Source organism: Chelonoidis abingdonii, chromosome 6, assembly GCF_003597395.2.
Source record: "Chelonoidis abingdonii isolate Lonesome George chromosome 6, CheloAbing_2.0, whole genome shotgun sequence".
NCBI lineage: Eukaryota > Metazoa > Chordata > Testudines > Testudinidae > Chelonoidis > Chelonoidis abingdonii.
In genome coordinates, this window is record NC_133774.1 from 86,957,457 (window position 1) to 86,978,358 (window position 20,902).

General features: G+C 41.5%; 1 protein-coding gene across 1 annotated transcript in view; it reads left to right on the top strand.

The window, feature by feature from the left end:
* Positions 1-13,320, top strand: part of SHC3 (SHC adaptor protein 3) — a 76,186-nt gene extending 62,866 nt beyond the window's left edge. The window contains exons 8-12 of the mRNA XM_032772366.2: positions 115-268; positions 2,922-3,018; positions 4,627-4,821; positions 5,737-6,032; positions 12,988-13,320. Of these exons, the coding sequence (XP_032628257.1) occupies positions 115-268; positions 2,922-3,018; positions 4,627-4,821; positions 5,737-6,032; positions 12,988-13,116 (871 nt within the window). The 3' untranslated portion in view covers positions 13,117-13,320. The remainder of the gene's footprint in view (positions 1-114; positions 269-2,921; positions 3,019-4,626; positions 4,822-5,736; positions 6,033-12,987) is intronic.
* Positions 13,321-20,902: the final 7,582 nt, after the last annotated feature.

The window sequence follows — 20,902 nt, forward strand, 5'->3', positions numbered from 1 at the left end:
TTTACTTTGTAAACGTCGCTTAATTATCAAAGGGCTGGGTAGTATATGCCCCATGTAGCTAGTACTACAGCACTTTGAGTGCTGCAAGATGAGTAACATAATCCCTTTCTACAGGATGCAGAGTTTTGATGAACCTTGGATGGAGGAAAATGGAGAGCCAGCAGAACATCCCTATTACAACAGCATTCCTAATAAAATGCCTCCTATTGGTGGCTTTATTGATGCTAGATTCAACACTAGGATCCCAAATGCCGCAAATACTGCTCAGGTCAGTGAAACGTTACCTGCTTAGCTCTCTTATTCAATCAAAAATTTGAAAGCAGCATTTGATTTCCAGATCAATGCACTGACAATGTTAAATATCTTGTAAGTTTTCATATATGGCTGAACAGTACTGTGGCACTTTATTTATTGCTGCTTTATATTCATTCATGGACTTGAATAAGAAATGAAACATGGCTCTGTATTGTTTATTATTAAATTCTGGCTCATCCTGCAAATGGGTGTGCTGGGGGAGAAGAGGCTGAAGATGACCTCTTACCCATTACACCTGCTCAGTAGACAGTCAAAACCATAGCCTTCCAGATCACAGAATGCGAGGTGGAAGTGGTCACTGGCCAACATTCATTGTCCTCAATAGGACATAGCTAAGTAACTAGGGAGGAATTATAAGGTCCCCATTCTTTGTTAACACACAGAAGGAAAGATAGTGTACATGTTCCCTTTTGGACTAGCCCTATGGAGCTTTCTGAAAGCCCTAAAGACTGGACTGTAGAATGATTTTTCCTCTTTCTCTGGCCCAATTAACATTTAATTATTCAAATATATAATTTCAGTGGAACAACTTCACTAAGAGCTCCTCATCAGGAATCTCCTTGCTCAGTGGTTAGGGCACTCGCCTAAGAAGTGGCAAATTCCTGTTCAAATCCCTTCTCTTCATCAGGCAGAGATGACTTGAACCAGGGGTCTCCCACATCCCATATGAATACCCTAACCACTGGGCTATAAGAGAGGTTCTCCTCCTTCATGTCCTCTCTCCTATTTTTTGTGTGGTGTTAGATGGCCTCTGAGCACACCTAGTGGATTGGGCCCTTCGTGTTAGTTAGGTGGAGTAGTGCCTGTCTTCCCCCGGTTTTGTGGATCACTAGCAGAGCTAGGTGCCTCCCTGCAACTTGGGTTTAGGCACCTATCTCTGTGAGGGAACGGGGCTTAATACCCATCTATTTTATCAGCATCTCTATTGGCTAGATTAGGTGGCTTTGTGGGTTGTCTTCTAAGCTGCCTATCTCTCCCCATTCATTGAATAAGAGCTGAGGTGCCTAACTCAGCTTTGTGGGTTGCAGTGCTGTTCCTGTGATTTTTCTAGGCACCTAACAGTTAGGTGTTGTGATGCTCAGTGCACAGGTCCTAAGTCCCTTTGTAGATCTGGGCCTAGAAGTCTTCACAGGGATAGAGAGCTATTCTCTTGGCTGGCCTAGGCAACTGGATCAGGTGGGTCCTGTTAGCTCCAACGCATGACATAAAAAGGGTTGAACCTCTGTATGAGGCACAGGCAGCAGCAGCAAATCCAGAAATAGCCGAACTCAAGTGCATGTCCTGATAAAAGGTTTATTTATAAGGTTGCCTTATAAATCATATTTCTCCCTGTTCCGCCCCCCCCCCCCCCATTATTACATGGAACACCTAAGAATGCTAAAACTGAACATGCTTAGGGAAGGGAATTTTTTACACATTTTTCCATTTGCTTGCTTTGTGCAACTGATTTTTCGTATATCAGCTTTACTATTTCTCCTGTACAGTCACTATCCCCTGCTGTATGTATGACTTTTCCCCTCCACAAGAGGGGAGAGAAACATTTTTGGAAACAGGATACTTTGATTCTAACCAAACCAATTGGTAGAGGTGGGAGGAATAGCTCAGTGGTTTGTGCATTCACCTGCTAAATGCAGGGTTGTGAGTTCAATCCTTGAGGAGCCAACTTAGGGGTCTGGGGCAAAATCAGTACTCTGTCCTGCTAGTGAAGGCAGGGGGCTTGACTTAATGACCTTTCAAGATCCCTTCCAGCTCTGTCAGATAGGTATATCTCCATATATATATCAAGACTCAGGGGTAGGGATAGCACCTAAAACTAGTTTTTAAATTGACTAATATTTCAAGCTGGTGGTGTTCTCTTAGGTTAACAGTATAGGAAACCCCAGGAAAGGGTAGTTTGGCTGCCCTCCAGTTGTTTGTGTGCTGGATGTTTGTGCATTTCCTTACAGGGCCAATCCTACTGTTCTCATTCAGGCAAAAATACAAGGATTGGGCTCAAAGTCTCTGCTCCTTCAAGCTGATCCATGAAGACAAGTCCCTGCACCTATATGGAGTCCCATTGACTTCAGTGGAGCTGAGAAGCTATAAGAGGCTGTCCATATAGACTACTGAAATCAGTGGGGCTCTGGTGATCTGAGTGGAACAGCCCTCAGCATCTGAGCCAAAGATTATAATGTTGGCAGCACATTTCTATTTAATTCCCAGAGATACCTTGTCTGAGACCCCCCTCCCACCATACAGTCAGTAGGTACCAGTGAGTGAATCTTTCTGTTAATCCTTTTAAAGACGCTTGCTCATTCTTGTATTCTAGCATCTGTTTTCTGCAGAGCATCCTTAATAGGTTGTCAGGGTTTGCCAAATAAAGAAGGCTGTATATTGTATAGAATAAAAACAGGAAGGAGTGAGGTTCTCATGAAGGTCACTCACACTCATTCCCCTACACAAACACATTCAAGACAGAATGCTCAATCATAGTGTCATGCATAAGGAATGAAAAGAAGACTACGTTTAAGTAGAACAGAACTGAACAAAGCCTCAAAGATGAACAGTGCATCAGTGTTTTAAAGGAAGGAGTACTTGAAGAATTGTTGTTTGTATGTCCACTCTAGTCTGCAGCAGCAGCAGGAAGAGAACAAACATACTACCAGAGTCGACACTTCGGAGACAAATTCAGTGAAGACTGGCAGCATGCTCCTGTTAAACAAAGTGAGTTAAACTTTAAAGTAATTATACTTCTCAAAGGATATGTCTGCACTGCTGCTGCAGAGTTGGTTGTTTTGTTTTTTTGTTGAGAGTCTCAGCCTGGGTCAACTGACTCAGGATCATGGGGCTTACACTAAAGGGCTAAAAATGACAGTGTAGACCTTTCTGCCTGGGTTGGAGCCCGGGCTCTGAAACCTGACAAGTGGGGAGGATTTCAGAGCCTGGACTCCATCCTGAGCAGGAACCATCTATGCTGCTATCTTTGATCTTGCAATGCAAGCCCCGTGAGCCCAAGTCAATTGAGCCAGGCTCTGAAACTCACTGCCATGTTTTCTTTTTTAGTGTAGATATTATATAGGCCCCAATCATAGAGTTTGATTCGACTGTGTGGATTGGGGACATATGGTGAAAGCCTGATACATGGAAATCTTGCAGCAAGACACTATAGTTAATTGATAGTTTCTTTTCGTCCTTAAAGTGAATTTTAGCATCAGCCTTTCTGAAAGGTATTGAATAAACAGCTCTGGGAACTGAAATCCAATATATATTCTGAAACACACACATGAACACGCACACCTGTGTGTGTTTCAGAATATATATTGGATTTCAGTTCCCCGAGCTGTTTATTTAATCACATTTAAAAACTTCTGGTTTTTCAACCCCTTGGAACTCCCTTTGTTTTCTGCTTCAATGCAAATTAAGCAGAGCATACATTCTTTTGTTTGAGACAGACCTGTTTTGCCATTTTCTGTTGGGGCAGGGTTGTGGTTTGGAACACGTGTTAATAACACCGTACAGTAGCATTGCATATACAATGTTGTTCAGGACAATTGTCGACCAGTAAATTATGAGTTTTTAAAGGATACTTTACAAGGCATACTTTGTACAAAGATTATTACAGTAATAGTCAAAAGGTGAATACAGGGGTATGGGCCATCATAGTGTCTGTGCATGCACGTATGTGCATCTATGAGCTGAGCTGAGCAAATTATTTGTAACAAATAATTGATTTCTAAAATTTTCCTGTTTTGCTTTTTGTGAACGTCATGAGCAAATCATAATATTCTGAAATATATTCATTATTCAGAAATTTTTGCATGTCTTCATGAAATTTCCCCCTCATTTGGCTACTTTGCAGTGTTGTTTCAGATCTTTGATATTTAAATTTCAAAGCTGATGCTGTGTTGGTTGGTTACCTAAGCCAGATGAGCTTACTTCAGTTCTCTGATTGCATGACGTAAGTAACTAACCAACGCTGGCCCAGTTTTGAATATTCCAATAAAATACAGCCAGTAGTCAGGTTTAAAATTCACTTTCCTCCTGTATTTGTGCTAGTAAGCAATAAGCAGAAAGTGAAGATAAAAGGACCATGAATGCAGTCAAATCAAAATCAGTTTTGAATTTGAATGACTATTCGAGAACAATTTTTCCCCTGTGCCAAGTTCTAATAGACAGGCATATTGTTTGTCTTTTCATCTCTCTTTCCAGAGACTGTTGAGTCTGCACTTTAGTTAGTGACACCTCCTATGTTTATTCTAAACCAAACTGTTTTATCCTTCCAAATGCTATGTTAAAGAGAGGGGGGAAAAAGAAGTCTTTTGAATTTTCCAGGGTCCTTGGACATTTACAGCGTGCCAGAAGGGAAGCCTCAGGTAACCCCAACAGGAGAGGTGCCAGCTTATGTGAACACCCAACAGATAAACATGGAAGCTCTACTTGAACTTCAGGCAGATGCTGAAAGTGCATTCAGTGGAACAAAAGAGTGTACCAAAGACAGCAGTCCAAGAAAAGATCTGTTTGATATGAGTGAGTTCCCTGTTAACTCTCACCTCTAATGACAGACCCTACATAATTAGTATTTTATTTTGGACCAATAGAATTGCCATTTATTCATTCCTGAAATGGTTTGAATTAATGAAGGTGATTCATATCTTTCTGAGTTTGAAATTATTGGTGCTTATAGTTTTGAAGCTAAATCAAGGTAAAAGGTGTTAACTTGCATGTACACTAGGAAGAAGGTTGAGATTAGGTAACATGTTAGCTCACATAGATCTAACCTAGACTTCTTTTCCTAATTTAAGATGTAAACTCAAGAGTTTATCAGAGTATGTAATTAAACATCAGGGATCTTTGTTAAATTAATACTCTGTTTTGAAAAGAGAGCAGATATCTGTGTAATAAACATGACTATGCAGATTATGCACTTTATTTAAAATGAAGTCCTCCTAACTTTGTGGAAGAGGGATAGCTCAGTGGTTGGAGCATTGGTCTGCTAAACACAGGGTTGTACATTCAATCCCTGAAGGGGCCATTTAGGAATCTGGGGCAAAAATCTGTCTGGGGATTGGTCCTGCTCTGAGCAGGGGGTGGACTAGATGACCTCCTAAGGTCCTTTCCAACCCTGATATTCTATGATTCTAACTAGTCAGACAATAAGAGAGCTCTGATCCTGTCCAGAACATATAAATATGTGACCAGTAGCAATTAGTCAAAATTGTCTCTGATTTTTAATATATTTGTTTACAAACAATATTCTCTTTCTTAATATATTATATAGACTAGTGGGACTAGTAATGCACTATACTGTTTCTTCTTCTTAAGGATAAATGGAAGTTGCTATTACAAGAAAATAAACCAGGGTTAAAATGACTGGAATTGTATTTTTTTGTAGTGCAGTTTACCTGTGAGTGATCTTGCACTTGTTTCTGTGCCTGTAACCAGAACCTTTTGAAGACGCTCTCAAGAACCAGGCAACTGGGACTGTGCTGAATAAGGCTCCCTCGGTCGAGTGCACCAGTCCTCCATTACCCAGAGCAGCTAACTGCACTATAATGAACGAGCTGAATACGGAGCCTTGGTATCAAGGAGAGATGAGTAGGAAAGAAGCAGAACAGCTGTTAAAGAAATGTGGAGATTTCCTGGTCAGGAAAAGCACCACAAATCCAGGCTCCTATGTGCTGACTGGTATGCACAATAGACAAGCCAAACATCTTCTTTTAGTGGATCCGGAAGGAACTGTAAGTGTTGACTCCTGGATGAGATTAAAAAAGTGTCCAACTCTATATATTTTCTGTAAGCCAGAAAATGAACCCTATTGATAGCAATTATTTATTATTACAGTCATTTCTAAGGTTCCCATCACCTAACCTTAAATCTCAACTCACGATGCTTAGCTGAAGAACTGCTGCAGCATTTCTACATGGCGAGGTAGCTCTGAGGTCGCTTCCTCTAGTCTAGTCCTCAGTGCAATATGGGGCAGTCAAAGGTATTAAGTTACTTTTGTGGCCCCCAGATCCCATGACTGTCTGGGGAGCAGTCTGGTCCCTCGCATTAGTTAGAACAGCCTTTGCACTGCTCTTATTTCCACCCAGCTACCTGAGGCCCCAGTGAGTTGTTCTGATAAGAGTGATCTCCAGAGCACAGGGGCATGACTTCCTTCTCTGGGAATAGGCTCTCACTCAGGCCTGGGAGAGAAATGGTATACTCTGTCTCTCTGCTACCTGAGGATTCCCTTAGCTGGTTAAATTGGCTTTCTAGCAGCAGAGCAATATAAAGTAGCCAGAGTTGGGCATAAAAACTGGTCCTTGGTATTTTTGTAGTTGCGCATCACTGAAAAAGTAAGCAGATGACACAAAAATAGGGGGAGTGGAAAATAATGAAGAGGACAGGTCATTGATTCCTCTTCTGAAAAAGATTTCAGGGTTGTGGTGGATTATCAGCTGAACATGAACTCCTAACATAATGCTAGGGGCAAAAGATCTAATGCTATTCTTGGATGCATAAACCAGGGAATCTAGAAGAGGAGTAGAAAGGTTATATTTGGCACTATGCAGCCACTGCTGGAATACTGTGTCCAGTTCTGCTGTCCACAATTCAAGAAGGATGTTGGTAAATTAGAGAGGGTTCAGTGAACAGATGCAAGAATGATTAAAGGATTAGAAAACGTGCCTTTCAGTGATAGATTTAATGAGCAAAATCTATTTTACTTATCAAAAAGAAGGGGTGACGTAGTTGCAGGCTATAACTCTCGTCATGAGCAACAAATATTTAATAATGAGCTCTTCAGTCTGGGAGAGAAAGATATAACATGATCCAGTGGCTAGAAGTTGAAGCTAGACAAATTCACTGGGAAATAAGGTGCACATTTTTAATAGTGAGAATTATTAACCAATAGAACAATTTACTAAAGGTCATGGTGGATTCTCAATTACTAACAATTTTTAAATCAAGACTAGAAGTTTTTCTAAAAAATCTGCTCTAGGAATTATTTTGGGGAAGTTTTATGGCCTGTGTTACAGAGGAGGTCAGACTAGATAATCACAATGGTCCTTTCTGGCTTTGGAATCTATGCATCTGTGAAAGTTTATGAATAGGCTCCACCTGGTATGAGAGGGTGGAAAGCAACATATTTCAGTTCCCTTTTCCTAGTGGCTAATCACTCTGGCACTTAATATAAAACTTTCTATTCCTGTGTAAAATGTTAGTTTAAATAATAAGAACCAGAGCAACAGGTTCCTGACAAACTACAGTATATGGTATACATATAGAAAGACTGATCCTGTTGGGCCTCACTCCTGCTGACTTCAACAGAGAAACTTGCAAAAGGGCAGCAGGGTTTGACTCACAAAAGCTTTGACTAGAGAAGGCTGCTGTACATGCTGTCATTGTATTTGTCACAGGAGGGCAGTCAAAGAATATTATTAAGATGTTTTCCGTTATAACCGGATTACTCCTGAGGTTACATGTGCTTGTAACAGCCTCGGCAAGCCAGCAGAAATGAGTGCTGAATCTCTGAGATAGGAACCTCTTCGACTCTGACTGAAAGTTTACCAGTGTTTTGTGACCCTGCAGAAGGGCCTTTTGGTTTATCTGCAATATGCATACAAATAGCTACCTCTTGAGTGGGGTGCCATGAGGATTAAATAGTAGGGTCCTATCATACCTTTAATGCACAAGCCTGCAATATGGCTGTTGCAGAGATGCAGTGTCCCGGCTGGAGTTCTGGTAGGCAGGGAGCATGGGGCCATTGCTACACAGCGGTGCACCACATATTCTCCTCTGTGCCCAACCAAGATATTGGCCTCACATCCCTCCACTCCTTCCCCTTAAGGCAGCAAGAACCTGCTACCCTTCCTGCATGAGGATCTCCTTGCATCATCTCTCTGCACTTGAGTCCATTTGTAATGCACCTCTGAGTCACAATGCCTATGCTACTTCCTCCTTGCTCTGGGGCTGGGAAAGTAATAATTTGCTGGTGGTCTACACCAGTATTTAGCAAATTACAGCACTCACCTCCTATCCCACCCCTTTGCTCAGTGCCAGGCAGCAAGAAGTGATGGAAGAGCCAAGGATCCTGTCATTACCTTCCCAACATACCTCCTGGAGGTGAGAAGTAGTTGAGATGTCTTACCCATCTGAGTTCAAGATCCATGGAACCTATGCAGAGATGGAAGAAGGTTCTGATTTCTATAACAGGGTGGCCTGCCTCTTTAAGGGCCAGGAGGGCTTGGGTCAACCAGCTCTGTTCAGTTAGCCCCACTCCATTACACTTATGTTGAGCATGAGGTTTAAAAGCCAGTGGCTGCTTGCTGGCTGGGGAGAGATTTCCTCAGCTAGAAATGGGCCTTTCCAAACTTGACTCTCCAGGCGGGAGGCCCTGGGAGTTGCTGCTTGACAGAGAGTGAGAGGCAGCTGCAGAGTGGCAGGAGGTAAGAGGGTGGCAGGTAGCAGGAGGTTCCTGCAGCAGAGCCTTGGCCATGTGGGAGTGCTCAAGCCTAGAAGCTAGAGGCAGAGGGATGAAGAAAGTTGAGCGAACTGAGAGTGTGCTGGACCCTCTTCTAGGGAAGAAAGGACTGCAGACAGGAAGACCAGAAGATTCCTTGCTCTAGCTAGAAGGGGCTGGAGTGGCTACTTGATAAAAAGCAGGCTAGGACTGAAGAGGTATTCTGGCCTGGCAAAGGTATTGTAATAATAGACTATATTTTGGGATTGAGGTCAGTTTGAATTGTTTATGTTAATAAACCCAGATGCCAAGAAGGGGAATTATTGGCCACAAAAAAACTTCTAGTGGAGTTATTGAATGAGGGGCCTTGACTCAAAGGAAACTGAGGCAGGTCGCGTGTGCGCACATACAAGTTCCCTGAAGCCAGAAGGGGGCACTCAGGAGGTGGTGGGCCCTGGTGCACTCCCTCTGTGTTCCGCTTATAGGCTTGCAGTCCAAGTTACAATCTAGCCCCAGAGTTTTCAATATGAATGGAAACATCCTCCACCACTACTTCCCTCATTGCAAAGCATCATTTTACACATATCATACTTCATATACTTATTTATCAGACTGTGGATCTGCACATAGAAAAACACTGATACTTTAGGGATGGAGGGCACTGTGTTGAGTGGATAGTGTTTGGCTGTGTGCACTTATCACCGTTATCACCACCTACCCACTCCCCTTGCCTTCCAACAACCACTATGGCTGTATCGCTTTCTTAAAATGCCCCACACACATTAAATAATTTAGCCTCACACAAATAAATATTATTGGGCTTGATTCACCCCTGTGTTTCAATGAGGCTCCTGCACTTCAGTGGGGATTCCACTGGGTGGGGTGTTTGCATGTCCAACACTCATTAAGCAGCTTTAAACTGCAGCTGAGCTCCAAACAAACAAATCAGCTCAACCTGTGAGAGAACTGGCCACGTCCTCTTGCCAGCCATCACCTCTCACCTCTGGGGTCACATTGGCCAAGTCAGGGCATAGGGGTCATGCGCATCTTGCACAGCTGCAATTCTCCTCCAAGTGGGTTTTTTGTCTTGCATGTCACTTCAGGAGCTATCAGCAATTTCAAGGACCTTACTCAGTGAAGAGTCACCTCAAGGACGTATTAACTGCAAGTTACACTCCACTTGAGAAATTTGCTCCCATAGGAGCCGCTTGCTAATTTCTGTATTTAGACTTCACTGTGCTGGCTTTATGATTTGTGAGCCACTAGCTCAGCCCTTTGGCAGCCTGATTTGTGGCTCGTCATGAGCATAGCTAACAAAATGCAAACATCGTGCAAGCCTGAAGAGGCCATTTTTCCACAGAGTGCATTTCTTAGACATACTGAGGTCCACATTTTCAGAATTATTTGAGATAACTGTACATACAAACAGCACCCAACAGGTCATTTGTGTGCAAATTATTCAGGGGCCTATTTTTAGGGTTTGTCTTCATTGTGGTGTGGCCTTAAGGTCTAATTTGAGTGTTACCTCTAACCTGACTCCCATGTACACATACAAATCTCTAGCTCAAATTAAGTGGTGTTTTAAATTTGAGCTAGCTGGCCATCAGGGATATGGATGGACACTTGAGTGCTGCTGATGCTAGAGAGTGTTGTTTCACAATGTGACTGGTCTCATTTGAGTTAGGCTAACTCAAGAAGAGTTAACTTGAATGCAGATAACTCAAGTATTCAGTGAAGACAAGCCCTTAGTTCTGAAAATATAGGCCTGATAGGTTACATAAAGCTGATGTTTCAAAGCAACTAGTGGGAACTGAGGTTTTCTTCCTAGATCATATTGTACTTGGAATGCTAGCTGGACTCTAGAAATTGTAAAAGTCTGCAGACTTTCTTCAGCAGCATTATTGTTATCAGAGCTACCCAGAGGATTCAGGGGGCCTGGGGCAGGGCTGGGTCTTTGGCGGCAATTCAGTGGCGGGTCCCTTTCGGAGGGAAAAACTCGCCACTGAATTGCCGCCGAAGAATGAAGTGGCAGTGGTAGAGTGGCCTATGTGCCGCTGATCGCGATTTCCCCCTCCCCCCCCCGCATCGCTTGCGGCGCTTGTACTCACCCAGCGGCGCTCCGAGGCTTTGGCAGCACTTCAGCAGCGGGTCCTTCACTCGCTCCGAGTCTTCCACTGCACTGAAGGACCCACCATCAAAGACACGGAGCAAGTGAAGGGCCCGCCGCTGAAGTGCACCAAAAACCCAGAGTGGCTCACAGGGACCCTGCAGGGCCCGGGGCCTGGGGCAAATTGCCCCACTTGCCTGCCCCCCCCCTGCCCCGAGCAGCCCTGATTGTTATAGGTAGAGCTGGTATCATTGCTATCGTTAAGGTTGCCTGACACTTCCTATTATAAGAGCCTTTTACAACTTTGCAAAACTTCAACTAAATATGCTGGGTGTCTGCATCTGGATTTGTTGACCCCCAAATAGGGAAGCGACAAGAAAAAAAAAATAAAAAGAGGGTATCTACCTCAGGATGATTATTTTTCTTTAAAGGAAAGTTTCAGCACAATTTGTTCAGCTGTTTCTGAGCATGAGATTAGACAAAATACATAGTTTTCCCCATTTAAAAAAAATTCTTACAAGCATCTGGGGCTCTTCACTTTGAAGCAGGGACATTAAATTTGGCAAGAGCTTGCCTATGTGTCAGGGATGTGCCTTTTGCTGTTCCTGTGAAAATCTGTCCCAAATTGGCTAAGTTATAAGCTTTTGAAAAATCTCAGTTCACACAAATGATGCAGGAGTTCTCGGGGGAAAAATAGTATGTCATCATATAATTAAAGACTATCATAATGCATACGGACAAGAGCAAGCTTAAATCTGGCATTGTCTAACCTCTGAGTGGTTGACTTTGCAACCTTTTAGATTTTTTAGATTTTTTTAATTTAATTATTGAAGACACACAGCGGTTTTACAGAATACTGGTAAAATGTGCTAGACCAGTGGTTCTCAAACTTGTTCCGCCGCTTGTGCAGGGAAAGCCCATGGTGGGCCGGGCCAGGTTGTTTATCTGCCACATCTGCAGGTTTGGCTGATCGCAGCTCCCAGTGGCCGCAGTTCGCTGCTCCAGGCCAATGGGAGCTGCTGGAAGCGGCTGCCAACATGTCCCTCAGCCTGTGCTGCTTCCAGCAGCTCCCATTGGCCACTGGGAGCTGCGATCGGCTGAACCTGTGGACATGGCAGGTAAACAACCCGGCCTGGCCTGCCAGGGACTTTCCCTGCACAAGCGGCAGAACAAGTTTGAGAACCACTGTGCTAGGCAAATAACAGGTTCCTCTCTCTGAAGAGCTTACAGTCCAAGGACACAACTGGGTACTATGGCAGACCAGAAACATATATAGAGCCAAATACAGATAATGGTCTTTGCAGCTGGAATATTTCCTTGAACAGGTTTTGAAACAGAAGAGAGGGAGGCCACTGACATCTAAGTAGAAAGTGCAGTATGAAACATGCAAGTGTATGAAGGATAGTGCTAGGGTCTGCTACCTTTACTGACCTTGATGGACACCTTTCTCTGGGATTAACCTCATTTAAATAAGTGAGGGTCCTCATGTGGTAATAGACAACTTAGGGTCTACTCAGGATGCAACTGGTCAGAAAAATGGGTTTTTTTGTTGACAAACAAACTGTTTCATTAGTATTCCCTACATTTTCAGCAGACATTTTTTATTTTTTGATGAAAAACCAAAAGCCAAATGTTTTTCAGATTTTGGCAACAAAAAATGAAAAAAATTGGGCCAAAAATTGCCTGTCCCCAGGAGGTTTGGATTTTGTTTGAAATGTTTTGGTTTTCAGTTTTTCAACAAAAAATTTAAAGTGTGTGTAGAAAGCAAATACTATCTCCAAAATGTTTGTTTGATCAGAAGGTCAGTGTTCTACTGAAAAAAGTTGTGATGGAAAATCTTCAACCTGGCCTATTCAGTGTGAAAAAAGGTGGCCAATAAGAGAGAAGGCAAAACAGAAGTTTGGAGAGAAGTGAGGGAGTAGGAGGTGAAACAACTAATTTGGAGATGACAAGACCTCCATTGACTCTAATGAGAGGCAGCTCAGACCCTTAAAAGTGTTTGTGTGTATGCGAGTACATGAGTGTGCGTGTATGCAGATATAAAAGGAAAATATTTTGTCTTATTTTCAGTTAACTTTCGTTTAATGGTAAAGGAAAGATTGGTCCGTATTTAATCTTTACTTTTCCATGCTCTTCTTTTAAGGTTCGTACAAAGGATCGTGTATTTGACAGCATAAGCCATCTCATCAACCATCATCTTGAGAACAATTTGCCAATAGTTTCCGCTGGAAGTGAACTCTGCCTCCAGCAGCCAGTTGAGAGGAAACAGTGACCCATGGTGACATGTTCAGCATTTGTAAGCTATAACCACTGCAGTGGACACTGCAAACCTGGAAACATGTACATTAAAAAATACACACACATATCTATCTATCTATCTATCACTAATATGTTTTCTTGAGCTTTAAAAAGCCCCATCCCGTACAGTACCACTTGACATTTCTTACTGCTCTATGCAGACATGAAATATGATTAAAAACACAGATTTCTTAAAATGTAATTTCAGTGAAATTATTCTGATTCTTTAATGTGAATATTGACAGTGTACATGCACATATTATATATAAATACAATAATATATTTATATTTTTCAAGTCAGTCTGTTGAAGGTATGGAACTAATGTTCTGTGCCATGTGTTTTTAACTGAAAAAGATGCCCATTGTGATTGTTCAGATAAAAATAGAATTCAACTGTCTCGTTTCCTTGAGGATACAATATTAGAAGTCTTATTTGTAGTTTTATCTAATAAGCACAATTATGGTGAGAACACAGGCGGATTACATTGGTTAAATACCAGCTGAGGGGATTAAATTCAGCAGCTCGTATTCTAACATGGAAATTTAGCTTGAAACAGTTTTTAAAAGCATTGTTCAACGTCACTGAGTTCAAAAGCATTTTCTCTTTCTGATGTCCAGTTTGAATTCTTATATGATGCTACTCAAGATATTTGTAACTTGCTTTGACAACGACTTGGTGTGATCTCTCTGTGTACAAGGTGTATGCATTTGATTTTTCTAACAATAATATAATTGAACTAATATTCTGCAGCTTTGATTTATTGAATTCAATACTAAGATTATTTACAAATAGTTCATTTCTTGTGCTAAAGAATTAATTGTTTTTGACTGCCATTCACCAATGAGATGTCATACATTGACCAAAAGGGTTCAAACTGCTTGTTTTTTAAATGTATTTGGTGAAAAATGCTTGTGGTTGGTCAAAGATGCACACAAAAAAGGTGTTTTTTTCCTCATAGAACCTTTTTTTCATAGAACAATGACAAAAATGAATATCTAGAATGTTAGTCCATTTAAATGATCTAATTTTGATTCACTTAGTTTTTATGTGGCTCTCCCTAAAATATAGCTTCAAGTTAACCTTTAGCAAGTGATTGTTTTTATAAATTTATTGGTTGTCTCTAATGAGTGTGGAAAAAATAGATATACATTATAGTTGCTTTTTGGGCAGATATTTCATTAACATTTGGTATTGGGAAGTGTACATTGAAAAGTGCATTCTGTCCCTCCCTCCCCCGCCCACAAAATTCATTAATTTGCCTTTCTTTTGGAATGGACTTTGTCTTTCAGTTATACACCTCTAACTGTGGGCCAAATTCAGCTCTCTGTTTAACTGATGCAACTCCCATAGACTTCAGTGAAGGTTGCACCACTCTAACTGAGAGCAAAATTTAAACTTCAGTATTTCTAAGTCAGAAATTCAAACCAAGTTTCAGGATTTGATTAATAAAGGCCCTGATTAAGGAAGGTACTTACACTCATGTCTACCCTCAAGTATATTAGTTCAACTGAAGTCAATAGGACCTGTCATTCCTTAAAGTTAGACATGTGCCTAAGTATTTTGCTGAAATGGGGCCAAGTTGACTTCAGGATTTGCTTTAGAATCCATTCCTAGGATGGCAGTTTTAAAACTCCCAAATAATGTCCTCCTTGCGCCATGGTCTACACAAAGGTCATTACTTTGCAAGTTTGTTTAGGATTAATCTCTAATGTCAAAAAGGAATGCCACAGCTGGTCTAGAGCTCACTACCTGAAAAGAGCTATCAAAGGAAGAACTGACTTTCAAAGGTTTTTGAGAATTTAAAATTCCATTTTCACCTCTAATCTCCCCATCTCAGCATGTTTCACTTCCCAATGCATTGCCATGGGACCAGCCCACAGCTAACCCGTATCTCCCTGTCTACCCAGTCACATGAAACTTCCCAGCCTATGTTGGTCCCTTCCTGAAACTCCTTTAGCCATTCAAGACTCACCCTAGCTGGCATTTCACACTAAATCACTCATCTGGCTTCTCTTGGATCCCCACTAACCACTCCCTGACACATCTTTACATCTAGGCCGCAGAGGCTGATTGTCACCATCACTTCCCCATGCAGCAGTCGGATCTTCTCCTCATCAGACCACACCCAAATCTCCTTTCTCCCCCCTTCCCTAGATGTGAGGGGAAGTAGTTCTTATTTATGCCTCCTAGTATGCAGGGAATTATGGCTGCATCCTTCCCTTTTCCTCCTTGCTGTGATGATACAACTGTTTGCTTCAGTTCCCATCTCCTCTGCACAGAACAGTAGGTTTGGGTAGGAGCAGAGAGCACAGGAAAGGAGTCAGATGCATCATAACAGTCCCCCATGGCATGGATGGAGATCTTCAGATTAGGTCTGCCCTATTCCATGCTGGAATACAGAAGGCTGAAATATAGAGGTGCTTGAGTAGCACCCTGTCTGGTACCTATGACAATGATTTTAGGGAAAAAGTCTTGTTTTGCTTTTTCTGTGATTATATTGTGCAAAGTGACTCTGTAATATTGGCATCTTGTGGCTAGGGCTAAATTAAGGCAATCCAAGGCCTCAGGCACACCCTTCAATGGGTTCACTTGCAATCCTCTTTAGGGTAGCAGCAAGTGTCAGAATGAAGATGTATGGGACAAGCACACCTCTGAGAATTATTGTTTCAGGCTCCGTATAGACTCAGACAGGCACTGGTTACGTTTGGGTCACAATTTCAAGCTTTTCTTAGCATTCATGAGGGCTATTTTAAAAATCAAATGAAAGCTGAGATTCTGACTTCATTGTGTCACTTTAGGAGCTGGGACATGAGACATGCCCCTAATAGTGCCTATGCTTTAATCTGGCACAGCCTGTGGTTCAATTTTTATGGTCTCTCAATAACTCCGTGCCACATTTGAAGTGTATTAGTAAAACAATGTTGTCTCTAATTTGTAGCCCTGCAATCTCTACCTAAGATTGAAAGTCAAAACTGGATTCTTTCTGGTCTGTGTATCACCACATGTAGGAAAGATTCAACAGTGAAAATGGTTGAAACTTTCTAGATGAAAATTTTCCTATCAGAAAATTTGGTTTTGTCTAAATTTCTGCAGAAAAATGTAGAGTTAGACAAAGTTTTTTTGAATTTATGATTGGGGGAATCAAAGGGAAAAAGTTCACTTTGAGTTAACATGTCAGAATGAAATGTTGTTTTGAAACTAAAAATGCCATTTCAAATGTTGATTTGTTTAATTTAAATTGAAATTGTTGAAATTCTCTGTTTCAACATTTCCGATTCAAACCTTTTCAAAAGTTTTTGTTCCATGAAATTTTTTGCTATTTTGACTCTGTGCAGAATGGAAACTTATTGTGAAATATCAACATTTCCTGAGGGCTTTGGTTAGAATTTAGCTAGCAATTCTGTTTGGTTTATTCTGCTATAACGGAGTGTAACTAACTATAAAAACTAAAGTTGTTTGTACAGAATTTGAAAGGAAAAACATGGACCCCAATCCTGCAAATTTTTAGGGCAGGTCTACAGTACCACTTAAGTCAGTGGTTCCCAAACTGTGGGTTGGGACCCCAAAGTGAGTTGTGACCCCCTTTGAATGGGATCACCATGGCTGGCTTAGACTTGCTGAAGCCCAAGCCCCGCTGCCCAGGGCTGAAGCCAAAGCCCCAGGGATTCAGTCCTGGGTGGCAGGGGTCAGGTTGCAGCACCCCCTACTGGGGCAGTGGAGCTTGGATGGGCTCAGGCTTTGGTCCTGGGGTCTCTAAGTAATTTTTGTTGTCAGAGGGTGCAATGAAGTTTGAGAACCCCTGGTTTAAGTTGATCTAACTTACATCGCTCAGGGGTGTGAAAAAGCCCCCTCGCCCCCATGCAACCCAAGTTTTACACTGTCCACACCAGTGCTATGTCAGTGGGAGATGCTGTCCTGCCAACATAGCTTCTTGCCAAGGTGCAGTAATTATGCTGATGCTCTGTCAGCATAGCGCATCTTCACCAGATGCTCTACAGCATCAGTGCAGCTGCGCTGATGTAGCACTGTAGTGTAGACTTGCCCTTAGTTATGTCAGTAGCTCACAGGAGATAATGCATGGAGACTACTTGCATAAATGGAGACTAATCATCTGAGTAGATGTTTGAAGTTCAGACTTCTAGTTTATTTAGCTTTTTGAAACAGTCTTTTCTCGCAAAACAACTGAATAGCAGCCCATTTTTACATGTTTATTTATTATTACTACTGCTGGGACACTAAAAGACTTTTACACATTTATTTCACTGTATTTAATGCACCGTTGTGTCAACACTTCATTCTTTAGGTCTTAAGGACTTTGTGTGAAACCACAACAGTTTGTACTCGGTACTTTGCACAAGTGTAAGATGCTTGCAAAAGGTGTAAGGCTATGGGGAATCAGATCCCACCCGCCTCCAGCCACTTCACAGGAGACTTCTAGCATGGTACAACACAGGGAGAAAAGTGGCTTCTGTGGTACTTAAAACACACACGATTTCAGAGCTAGGCACCCGCTTCAGTGATTTTGAAAAGCCCATTAGGTGTCTATCTGTATCCTTAGCTGCCTAAATACCTTTGGAAATATGGCCCACAGAATAAAGTGACAGGAATGGTACATGAATGAAAGCATTTTAAATGCATTAAAATAAACTTGTAAAAAAATCTTATTCATTGTCCCATCTGTAGCCTGCATAAACTGGCAATCAATTAGCTGCATGTAACAGACCCTTTTTCCTAACTTACTGTTTTTTAGATCACATGGATACAGTGAAAACGTGAGAGATTTGCAGGAAGTTTGTAACCATGTAATTGTAATTGCACACAAATACCACCTTTACTTTGTTTTGAAATTGTAAATGGGTCCTCTGAAAGCTTTAACACATGCTTTGGAAATCAGCCTTCAGGTAGGTGGCAAGGAGACATAGAATGATGGAGCGCTTTTACTGGATTCTCAAGAATGTGTTTCATGGGCTACATCTTCCACTATAATTAAGCTACTTTGAGCAGCTCTGGTGGCATGAAGAAGCTGGAGAAGTGGCAAATCTGCCCAGCTCACAATTTCCTTAGGTGAGGTAGTACTGGGATAGAGAAGTGACTGGAGAAAAAGGGGCGGTGGTGGCGCCATTGTTCCTGTGCTATGGAGATTCCCAATTCTTGGAATGATCCATCACCTGCTCTTGTTGCTTCCCATTGGATTTGGTCCTGTTTGTGAAAATAATAGAATGAAGATATAAATATATGAACGCAGGTCCCAGTCCTGCTCTTATCAAAGTCAGTGAGCAATTTACTTATGACTTCTGTGGAGGAGGCATTATTAAGCCCTTCATGTTGGAGAGTTCAATCCTGTGAAGTGTTGCGAACCCCAGACATTCAAATATTATGAGTCAGGTCCAAAAAAATCAGGATATGGGCTTAAAATTATGAGATTTTAAAAAATCATAATTGTGGGTTCTTTTTATTTTCTTTCTGGTGTCTGAGGCTTTAGGTTTCATGTTTTCAAGCTTTTTTCCCCCTGCAGCAATAAAGGCTACTTTTTAGAATGAAAACTGAGATTAGCACATCATCCCATGACTCCAGGAGCTGGGATTTTACAAAAACAAAACAAACAAACAAAAGAGAGCCAAATTTGCAAGACACATGATAAAACTATGAGTATTGCAACATTGGAGTGTCCTCCGTTCCTTCCTAAAAGGTAGTTGAGGATGCTCAGAACTATGTAGAAAGCTACCGGTGCCTTGCAGTATCAGGCCTATTGTCTAGACACATTCCAAATGATGTATGATATCAGCTAGAATCTGCCCATCACTTTGGTTTGCATTTATGTTACAATTGTATGAACCATGTGCAATAGACATGCATTAGGGCCATGTTACTAAGATAGTCTTAAGTAAACCAAATGTTTCGCATTAATTTTACTGTAGATGTGCAAGAGTTATTTGGTTGAGATCAATGGAAATTTTTCAGTGAAATTGGTAGTATTAGTTCTGGCAGGTGAATTTCATCTTTGTTTTCAAAGTTTCAATCAGACATTTTGTTTGCTGCAGAAATTTCAAGCATTAGATGGCACAAAGAAAACAATAAATACCATTAGCTCTTGACTTCAATGAGAGTTCTGCCCGAAAAGTACTCCTGTGATCATCTTCAGTAATGCAAGCGTCCAAGAGCTAGGCTAGCCATGTCTGGGTGGGGAGCACAGAAGGAGAGCCAGCTTCCATGGCATGCTACCTCCTTGCCTGGGGAAGACCTTCAGCAGAGCTGAGACTTCATCGGTCAGGTGATGCTGTGTGACACAGGAGAGGGCAGAGTCAGTCAGCATTCCACACATACTGTCCTGCAGACCACACAGATACCACCAATGGGAGTTAATACTGTCCCAAGCAGCACTAACTGCTATGGCATCTGTCCTAAGGTTTGTGTTAAGAAGCTGCATGGGAAGCAGCAACTGGTGCCATAGTTCCTGGGATGGCTGAGCCAAAGCTCATTGAAATCAATGGGGTCAGCCTGTAGGTTTGGAGGCCCATGCCTTTTGCCTCTTCTACATCCCCCAAACCCTTCCCCTCTGAGGAGAGTTTTAGAAGGAAACTCCGTAAGTGTCCCATCATGGGGTTGTATGACCCTCTCCTATAGGTTTTCTATGGGAGATTGCAATTTAGGACTGAACAAGGACTATAAGATATGAATAGAAAATAAAGCATTGCACGAAGATGATGTAGGTACATACTAGAAATCTGGCAGGTATCACCTGCCAGTTTTATATGTTCTGTGCCTGGGGTTTATTATTTATTCCCCTCATGGAATGGCATTCTTATATTTCTTAGCATGATAGTCTCCAGGGTCCATGCTGTGCAGTTAAGAGAGGAGCATTAATATTTATACCCTTGGACAATTATTGCTGGCAGACAAGATGCCAGCTACAATTTATTTTTAATGGAATTTATACATATTTATATATTTGTAAGTAATAAATGCCCCATTTTAAAGCTGGCACATTTTTGCAGTGTTCAGGAAATTTGTAGCTTTCTATCAGGACTTTGCAACTTGTGACTGTTTAATAACATTTAGTTACAAATCCATGTCCCAGACTTTTGTGCAGGGCATCAAGGCATAGATCCTTAAAGGTATTTAGTTGTCCAACTAGATACACACTTAAATACCTTTAAGGACCTGGACTGCAATGTCTACTTGACACAGTGAATAGAGCCAAATATGTACAATAAGTGTAAATATATATAAACAATGCTGTACACTAAGGTGGAATTTTCAGATGTGCAACCTTCACCCAACCCTGCTGTTACTAAAGTGAGACTCCCACTGATTTTATTGGAAGCAGAGTTAGGCCAATGCTCAATCCTTTTGAAAATCCCACACCACGAATATGAAATAAAAGAGCTCACCTCCAACACTTACCAACAATATTGAGTTTTTACTTCACATATTTTTCCAGTTAGAGTTTTGTTAAGGTTATTTACCTTGCTGCTGATCAAAGTAGGGGGAACTTGACTCTCACACATGTGGTAGCCTCAAATATAAGAAATACAGTGGCTAAATTTAAAATGTGTTAATGCCTAATATGAAGATCTATTCAACGGCTTTCTCCCCCAGTTCCTCCTCTATCTTTAGTGAGGTAAAAATAACCACCCAGAAAATATTCATTATAAACCAATGAAAGTACACTATAAACTAATGAAAAATAATGAATATAATTGGTGTGGGAAATAGATTGTTTCCCCCTGTGAGTAGATTTGTGTAATAATGGCTTTTC